This window comes from Corvus brachyrhynchos, unplaced genomic scaffold, assembly GCF_000691975.1.
Source record: "Corvus brachyrhynchos isolate BGI_N302 unplaced genomic scaffold, ASM69197v1 scaffold338, whole genome shotgun sequence".
In the NCBI taxonomy this organism is placed as follows: Eukaryota; Metazoa; Chordata; class Aves; order Passeriformes; family Corvidae; genus Corvus; species Corvus brachyrhynchos.
Genome location: NW_008239334.1, coordinates 1,542,334 through 1,552,133, shown reverse-complemented (window position 1 = coordinate 1,552,133; position 9,800 = coordinate 1,542,334). Strand labels below are relative to the sequence as shown.

General features: G+C 46.9%; 1 protein-coding gene across 1 annotated transcript in view; it reads right to left on the bottom strand.

Moving 5' to 3' along the window:
• Positions 1-9,800, bottom strand: part of MAGI3 (membrane associated guanylate kinase, WW and PDZ domain containing 3) — a 32,433-nt gene that overhangs the window by 5,305 nt on the left and 17,328 nt on the right. The window contains exons 14-19 of the mRNA XM_017741104.1: positions 9,029-9,221; positions 8,141-8,326; positions 6,208-6,393; positions 2,672-2,765; positions 2,462-2,582; positions 1,754-1,897 (exon numbers count right to left, since the gene is read on the bottom strand). Of these exons, the coding sequence (XP_017596593.1) occupies positions 1,754-1,897; positions 2,462-2,582; positions 2,672-2,765; positions 6,208-6,393; positions 8,141-8,326; positions 9,029-9,221 (924 nt within the window). The remainder of the gene's footprint in view (positions 1-1,753; positions 1,898-2,461; positions 2,583-2,671; positions 2,766-6,207; positions 6,394-8,140; positions 8,327-9,028; positions 9,222-9,800) is intronic.

Sequence of the window (9,800 nt, the reverse complement as noted above, 5' to 3'; positions counted from 1 at the left end):
AGTGTTGATGTAGGGAAAGGAATTGTTATTTCAGGTTGGAGAGATCAGTGCTGAGGTCTCAGAGCCAGTAAACAACTCTCACAGGTACCAGGCAGGTAATTTCAGCTCGCACTAACCTCCCCGGCTGCTGGGAAGGGGCTGGAATAACATACCCCAAAAAGAGTTCTCTATTAGGGGAAATTGGGATGGGAAGTTGGAAAAAGGGAGCAGGAGCCTATTTGGCACTGCGCACAGCAGCCAACAGATGTCACTGGTGTGTAACAGCAGCAGCTTAAAGAGGCTGCCTAGGCTTTGTTGAAGACCCTCTGTCAAAGGAGGTCACCGCTGGCTCCTCATGGACAGGCTGGCACAGGGTGGCACCGGGACAGCTCAGCTAGCCAGATGAGAAATTCCTCCTCACACTGTTAAGTACAGTCAGAAAGTGACACCACATCCGGGCAACAAGAAATGACAAGTGTGAATAACCTCAGGCTGGGCGAGCTCAGCCCATCTGCGCTCTGGGCTGGGCCGGGGACTTGGCGCATGCCAGCACTGGGACAGGTTTAGTGCCAAGGGTGGGAAGGGACGCTCAAGGATCATCCAGTCCAACTCCTGGCTCTGCACAGGACACCCCAACAACGCCATCCTGTGCCTGGAAGTGTTGTCCAAATGCTCTTTGAGCTCTGGCAGCCTTGTGGTTGTGACCATTCCCTGGGCAGCCTGTTCCACCGCCTGACCACCCTCAGGGGGAAGAACCTCTTCCCAGTATCCAACCTAAACCTCCCCCGACACAGCTCCAGCCGTTCCCCCAGGGCCTGTCACTGGTCCTGCCCCTCGGGAGGAAGCTGCGGACCCTGGTGAGGTCTGACCTCCGGCTCCTCTCCTCTGGGCTGGACAATTTTTTGGTTGCTTTGCCCAAAAAGCAAAGCCCTGGAGCTCAGTGTGATGCCACTTGAAGGAGGACTGTGAGAAAAAATAGCAGCAGTGAATGCTACACTCGTGTTGTCTCTCAAGTATGTGGGGAAAAAATGCTAATTACCACAAAGAACAGGATAAGAGAAGTTATATGAATACTAGGAATTCCACATCCAATTAAGCCTCACAGCAACTATCTGTGCCAGCCCCATTCTGCAAATACAGGACAAAGAGAGGCGGAGCCATGTGCCAGCAGCAGGGAAGCACAAGGACTGCAAGGGATGGCATCTGATGGGCGCCCAGCTCAGCTCCATGCTCCAGCCTCTGAAAATCCAGCTCTGGGCAGTAGCCACGGAGTCTCACCTGCCATCGTTCCTTCTGTTGCACTCCTGCTTTTACTACAATATCTGAGAGTGAATTCCTTACACAAATATAAGAATTAACATAGTATTTGGAAAAAAATCAGGTTTATACCTCCAGAGATGGCACGGAACAGCAGCAGCACAATGTACACACAAACGTTCCTTAAAAATTAACTGACTTGGACAGTGGTTCTCCTCCCAGCTTTTTGTTCCACTGTGCAATCTCTTGTTGGGGGTCCTAAAATACCCCCGAGTAGCTGCCGTTCACACCCAGAGATGCTACTGTAACCCTTGCAAGGCGGACAATTCCTTTGGGATGGCCAGAGCTGTTCATGGATCTCTCACCCAAAAGCCCACGGCCACAGGGGACAGCTGGAAGAAGGGCAGAGGCCCAGGGTTCTGGGACCCCGTGCTTGTGAAAATCCAAGTTTGTTGCCACTCTGAGTAAATTAATGTATCAACTGCATCAATAAATTGATTAGAGAAGCCAAACTCACATGGACTCTCCCATCCTTGACTGCCGGCCCATCCTCAGCCAGACGGAGGATGAATAAGCCCATGTTGTATTCCTTTCCTCCTCGGAGGCTGAATCCAAACCCTCGAGGGCCCCTTTCCAACTCCACTGGGAAACAGCCAGGATTCTGTGCAGGAAGTCAGAGGGGGAAAAAAGAAAAAAAAGAAGAGAAAAAGAAAAAAAAGAAGAGAAGGGAAAAAAAAAAAAAGAAAAAAAGCAATGAGGACCTGTAGGCAGATTTAACCTTCTGTTTTTCTAAAAAACATTTCAATATTTCTGTATTTTGAGCACTTAAGCTGCATTCATCCCAGCTCTGGGGTGTCTCAGGGTAACGGTCTTAATCTAAGCCTAAACATTCAGAACATCTTTCCTTCTAAGTCTGAGATAGGCACAAAATTCTTCAAGAAACTTTGCCAAAGGGTCTGTAGTAGCTCCATTACAAGCATATTCTGTTTCTTTCATAACTATAATGAGTGTTCAACTACCCTAAGGAGATAATCACATTTAAAACATGAGCAAAAACATTCTGTGAGACCCTTCAGGTACGTTTTTATACGCAACTCTTCCACCTGCATCCGACAGAGAAATGTTTTAACGTTCTGCTTTTGAGAACTCTGTGGCAATGCCACTAGAGTGCCTTGATGGATGAGTATTCCCCGTGTCTTCACGCCCTCTGGATGGATTTTTGTACCTGGGAATAACGGCTGCCAACACCTGAAGCAGCATCCAGCTGTGCCATGTGCTTGTGCTCGGGCCAGGACAGCCGGTAACTACTAGAAACTTCTTTTCCAGCTTCACCTTCTGTAGCTCCCCTACAGAAGGGTGAAAGGACGTGGATGTTACCTTTGCATTAATCCCTCCGGCCAAGCTTTTCCCACCATTCCCAGCCTCTTTTCCCAACCTGTCAGGGTTGATCGGTGCCAATCCCAGCGGTCGGTGCTGTGGAGCCGGGCTCTGCCTGGCCGAGTTTGTTCCGGATGGAGGACCGCGTTGCTCTAAAGTTCAAACAAAATCAACAGTCACGACTTCCCAAATCCACAGCCAGGACAGTGCTGGGGCTACTGCTCCCAAGGAACTGCAGCCGCGACACCTCGGGCTGGGCTGAGCCGAGCTCACGTGGGCACGACAGAAAGAGGATTTTCCAAGCCAGGAACACAAGTACAACAGCTCATTAGTCCCACAGAATAAATTCCTAGGAATTTTATTATTTATTTTTGTTTTTTACTCTGCTTTTCCTCAGGAAAAACCAACACACTTGTATGGATCCTGACATGAACAGAAGGGTTTTAGACTGTTTGCAACTTGATAAACGCCAGAGGGGATCAGGGCTGATCAGGTCCACGAAATTGGTTCAGATATCCAATATCATAAAATTTTGCAAGAGATGAAGAACAATGTCCATTTGAGAAATATCCTGCTGTAAAGGTAAGGGAATGAGGATCTGCAGGGGCAATGGGGATTTGGAGGTGACGGCCCCATCAAATAGAAGGAAATTGCCAACTCACTTAAGGTACAGCAGAGTTTTCCACTGCCCAGTTCCAGGAAAGGTGAGGGACTGGTCCCACAGGCACACTGGGGGGAGGAGTTCACTGGCAGGCAATCAAGAGGAATTTTAAAGTGTTTTGCTTCTCCCAAAAGTTAAGTAAAAAATAAGATTTTAATAAAACCATTTAAAATAACTTCCTATTATTTTCCCCTCCACGGAAAATACTGTTAGTGTGTGCTTTACAATAAATCCAGTGCATTTCTGGAAAAAACCCCATGTTTCAGGATACAAAATGACACTGTCACTTAAGAATAAAAAAACAAGTCTACGCAAAAAGCTGTCTCTTAGCTAGAGCCCGAATGGCAAGTAGTGGCCCAAGATGGACTTTTGTGCTGAAGTATAAACTAATAACTCCTTTTCCCTGAAAGGGTGAAAAAAACCATCATTCCCAGCACCAAAACTAGAGATGTTCCAGCCCCATTAGGTGCAGCACCCTACTGAATTTCCTAATTAAGAACACACAAATTCCACTAAAATACAAGAAGTGCTCAAGAGTGTTAGGGGAAGAGAAACTGAAAGCGTATTACACCAAATTTCTCAGGTACGCGAGACCTCCCGGGCCCTCCACAGAACTGCTTGGTGCTGTTCCCATGACATGCCTTAAAGAGGTTTTTCTCTAGAGATAAAATGTCAACTTTTACTCCTGGTTTATCTTCAGATTTTTAATTTAGAAGCATAGGCAAGAAAAACGCCATCTGTTTGTACAAATCCTGCAGCCCTCTCTGCAGCCTCCTCTCTTGTGTTCCCAGCTAATGCATGACAAAAGCTGACAGGCTCCTGCTTTTGTGAAAAATGTTAAAGAATCTCTTCTGGCGCATGAAGGGAATTCATTTATTACCACGAAAAGCAAAGATCACAGGTCTGTGAAAGCTCAGAGGGAGGGAAGGGGACCAGGCAGAGGTTTTGTTGCCAGTCTCAGAGGACAAAGCTAGGGAACAGCAAACTCTATCAGGGTTTGTGCTTTGTGAGGCTCAACAGCTTCCAGCAAAAAGGGCATTTTGTGGTTTTGGAGCTGTACCCTGGATTTTCCTGGGTGTGAACCAGCCCTGTGAGGCTCAGCTCTCTCCCAGTGCCTGAAGCCTGGGCTCGCCCACATCCATGCTGGACTCCCCCACTACACAGGGTTCTACACTGTGAGCTAAACTCTATTTTTTCATCTACATCAAGGGGAATTTTAAAGTGGAGATATATTCCCACTCCAGTGGAACCAGTTCTGCTTCTTTCTCCTTCATTGTCACAAAATTCTTTACATGTGAAACACACCAACTCCACTCCTCTGAGCCGCAGATTTTTTCTGACTGATCTCCACTCTGGTTTTACCACCTGTTGCTGAGGGGTTTTTTCCTCTCTTTGTTGAGTCTCTCCAGGTTCTGGTTTTATCTCTGTATTTTGGCTGCAAATCTGTAATTGAGGCAGTGGGAAAGGTTTTTACATAGAGTCCGTGTAAGGTCACGCATAAATAATGGGTGGAAATATGATATTCAGAAAACTTATTCTGAGAACAAGTGGAAGGTGTTCCTGCCCATGGCAGGGAGTGGAATGAAATGGGCTTTCAGGTCCTTCCAACCCAAACCAGGTTTGGGATTCGATGACTAAAACCTGCAGAGAAAACAGATCTAATTCAACCAACTCAAACGTCGGTTGTTTTATAAACATCACCCATGGCAACTGCTCTGAAGTGTGTTCCTTCAAACTGGAATGAATCGGATTTGATAAAAGTAAAAATCTTAGTAGAAAAAGAACAACTTATAGAGGTCTCTCTACTTTAAGCATTAACAAAAAGGAACATTAAGTCTTTGAAATTCTGTGTTACAGGCTGAGATGGCATGTTAAATATTTGCAATGAATGTGAAATCAGAGAATCATCTTCTGGCTTTATTTGCAGCCTGGCTCTACGTATTTCTTATTTTAAAGGTGAAGAAAGCCAACTTTCTGACAAAATAATGATAGGGAGTTTAATTAAACCCGTAAGCAGCATTCAAGAAAAATGCTGGGCTGGAAAACAGCATTTCTCTCCAAATTATTGGATTTTACATATTTACATTTTTGCTTAGAAACAATACCACGGTGCTTGCAGTGTTATATGGGAGCTGTCATTAAGTCACAGTCTCTGAAGATGGGGCTTTGCAGTCCCTAGGACTCACTTTGCTGCTCAGGTGACACAGCAGGTTTTGCAGGTGCCAGATCTGCAGGAAAACCCTGTCAAGGTTTTTTTGCCATGTGGTGGAATGTGACCCTTTTCCAAAGGGGAGCTTTGGCAGACAGAACCACAGCATGTTTCTGCTGCAAGGATGCAGCATTAGGGAATTTGCATGTTTTAACGCTGGAGAAAGGAAAAACTGAGGGTTTTGAAAAGCAGGAGTCCCTGTCGCCTTAGAGCAGGGACAGAGCATCCTGGCAGCACCAGCTTCATTGGGAACAGAGCTCTGCAGCAGCAGGAGCTGGGCCCTGAGTGGGGTGAGATTTTCTCACTAAGCATTATCCTGTGGCTGCTGCAGCCCCCTGAGGGGGGGTCATTTCTCCTTGGCTGGAGAATACAAGGTCTGGACAGGACGTTTCTATGTCAGCAGCACTTTCCCTCTCTCACACAATGGGAATTTCTCTCACTCTTCATTGCGTTGTTAATACTTCTAGCTTCTTTTTGGGTACAACCACCTTGGCAGATCCCTCTCTCTGTCCCACCTGCCTTCAGCTCTTCCAGAGCAAACACATGAGCTTCCAACTTACTCAACTTCTAGGACCTGATGATCCCCGTGGGTCCCACTCAACTCAGTATATTCTAAGATTCACTCTCCTTAATTTTCAAACATCTTCAAATACTCCATTTAAGCCAATAAACTTCAGCAGTGATAAATACCCGACTTTTGATAGCGTGGTGGCACCTTCCTTACCTTCCTCAGCGACCACCGTGAGAGTCACCACGTTGCCTGCATCCTTGATGAGCTGCACGATGCTGTCATGGGAGAGCTCCACGATGGACTGGCTGTTCACCGCTGAGATTCGATCGCCCACCTTCAGCTTCCCACACTGGTCAGCCGGGCTCCCCTCGATAACCCGCCCGATCTTGTGAGGAATCACTAGGAAACAAGAACAGGCGCAGCAACACCGTAAGTATTCACGGAATTATGGAATATTCTGAGTGGAATGGGATCCACAAGGATCAAAGTCTAGCTCCTGGCCCTGCACAGGGCAACCTCAAGAATCCTACCATGTGCACATCAGATAAGCATCACATAGACCCAGAACTACCGGTCACAGAATCACAAAATATGTTGAGTTGGAGGGACCCACAGGGATCATCAACTCCTGGCACTGCAGAGGACATCCCAAATCCGAACAAATCCCACCCTGTGCCTGAAGGGCATTGTCCAAACACTCCTTGAGCACTGGCAGCCTTGGACCTCTGACCGCTTTCCTGAGGAGCCTGTTCAGTGCCCCACCACCCTCTGGGGGAAGAACCTTTTCCTAATACTCAACCTAACCCTCCCCTGGCACAGCTCCAGCCATTCTCTTGGGTCCTGTCACCGGTCATTACAGAGCAGAGATCAGTGTTCGTCCCTCCTCTCCTGCTCCAAAGGGTGGCACTGCTACTATGGGACAAACCTGCAAATAATGAGGAATGCTTCACTGTGAGTGAATGGAGGTGCCAACCCAACAGCATGGCCTTGTCACATACAGGGTGTTGTGCCTGAAGGAAAACATGGGAAGGAAACGGGTCACATCTGCAAAGGAATGAGCGAGAACGTGTGGCCCTGGGGTGCTCCGGAGCAGTTGGGTTTGCAATATATAATGTAGTTTTCTGTTTCATGCATCAACCCTGAAGGACAGCGTGGGCTCAGAGAGAGTTATGGCCATCCAGTGCAAGGCAGAGATTCAGATGCACAGGCAAACTCTTCCTACTTGCAAACAAACAAATAACCCTTAAACACACTCAAAAAAGATATCAAACTTCTCCTGCCGGGGACTGACTCAGTCAGATGAGGACCTGAGCAGGGACCCTGTGCATGGCCAGCAAGGTCCTACATCAGCTCTGCACAGACTTGACCCCTTTTCCTGGTCTCTGAGATGAACATGCACTTGTAATAGTTGTCACAAATTTCTTCCAGCTCTTCTGGCTTGGTTCCCTCAGTTCATCCCAGACTGACACCGTGCCCTGCACAGACTCCTCCAGAAACCAAAGCTATGGGGCCGGAACAGAAAGAATGGAGAAAATAAGAAATTTTATGCAAAGTAGAAGGAAAAAAGACCAATTTCAGTTCCTTTCCCAGAGATGAATGCAGAGGCAGAACTAGAGACAACTACGCCTGAGCCGTGTCCGTATCTCACAACTGCAATACTGGACCAGGCTACTTTTTCACTTTGATGATCTTTCTAGACAAACACACTTAATGACGGTAACAACTTCATTGCTTTCCACCAAATACTGTAGACTCTACTTCCCAAAATAAGAAATTTTACCTGATTAGGTAATATAAAGCCATTATAGTAGTTGAAACTACGCTTCCATTAAAATGCCAATGAATTAATGCATCGTCATCACAGCCTGACAAATATCTACATCCCCAATGCTGCCCTGTGACAAGTGCACATTCCTGGGTATGGGTAGTGTGGGATACACATTCCCTGTTCCCCACTTATGTCACAGTTGGGTGAAAAAGAGCATGAATATGAAGCAAGACAGACCAAGACTCAGCTGGCTGGGCTGTGCCAGTGTGAGTGAAAGGTGACTATGAGGGAAACACCGGCACTGCACAGGAAGAGATATCCCTGGAGAAGCCCCAGCGAGGCCTGGCAGGGGCAGAGCCACCAGGACATGGCACTTACCCCCAGGAGGAGGTTTGTTCTTGGAGGTGAGGATGACAAAGCCAAATCCTTCATTCTCCTTCCGCTGCAGACGGACGTCGTAGACCTCCGGGCACGGTTGGTTGGCAAAGTCCGCACGGTTCAGCCAGGGAGAGCCGTTCTGTGCCAGGACGGGCTGTGGCTCCTCCTCCTCCGCCTGCTTTTCCCCTTGCAGGGAATGGACAAACAAATAAGGAACAAATCATACCAAACAATTTCAGCACAACCGTGAAGCTCGATTGTCAGTGCCAGCGTTAGGTGGCAACAGCAGTTGCTAATCAGAGCAGGGAGCCTTGTCAGCTCTAAATCCCATCCCAGCTTTGTCATCCATGGAGCCACGGATGAATCTTCTCTAAACGGTTGATCTGGACACTCATCTAAAACTGCAGCATCTCAAAACGCTGCCCTGAAACAGCTCTCGTTTGAATACAGTTAATCTTGCTACACACTGAGGCCAAAAAAGTTGAGAATACAGTACGTGGAAGGTGCCCCTGCCGATGGCAGGGCGTGGAACAAAATGAGCTTTAAGGTCCCTTCCAACCCAAACTGTTCTGGGATGTAGAGAAAACAGACTGTGTTATTACGCAATTTCCACAGCACTAATGGCTGTTCTAACTACTGTGTGCAAAAAGGTTTAAAGAAATCACCCCCGCATCATAATTTTCAGAGCCTTACGTGTGTGAGCAGTCCAAGTTAGCGCGCAACACAGCCCAAGCTTATTAAATTCTGCTTTTCTCCATTTAAGAGTTATAGCTGACCCCTCCTCAATCTCGGGCTGCTCAGCCCCAGTGCAGTAATTAAGTTCCAGAGCAGCTTCAGTGGATTTGACTACAAGCCCTAAGTGTTCTTTCTGGGCAAGCAGACACCTACCACTGAAGAAGATCTTCCTCCGGACAGTGAGCAGCACCTGCCCATTGCGTGCGGCACTGGTCATTAAATCCAGAACTTGCTTGTGTGACTTCCCTTTCACAGGGACTCCATCGATGCACATCAGCTCATCCGCTGCACGCAGCCTCCCATCCTTTTCTGCTGCTCCCAATGGGATTATGGCTCCGATATAAATCTGTGAGCAGAGTCCAGGGGTTTGAACGGGAACATGGATTCATCAGAACACACAGTGGAAGGAATCCAGGTAACTCTGATAACTGTGCAGATGAGGTCTTTTGGGAAGACTCTTTTAAGATTATCTCACTGTTCAGCTCTAGCAGAAACGCAGCCAGCAACTATACTCTGCACAAGCTGACCTGGTGGACACAATCTGCAAGTCTCAAAGCATTCAGTAAATACTTCAAAAATCTTTAATCCGTATTTTTGTCAGTTCTGCTCTCTTGAGCATGTTTGTCAGTTTATTACAAAGCTCAGCTTTTGAAATGAGCACACACCGTGTACTTATTATATATATGATTTCCCAGACATTAATGACACAAAAGCCTCTGTCATTCAATCAACTTTATTTTTTTTATCAAGACCGAGGCAGAATGATTGGGGAAGAAATATAAGTTTTTGAAAGAACTCAAATTTATTTCTGAAAAGTTGCTTATAGACAGTTCCACACTTCAAGTTGCTTTGGTGTTAGCTTTTGGTGATTAGATAATGAATTCAAACATCATCAGTTCTGCCTACCCCCACCTCAAAAAGTGCT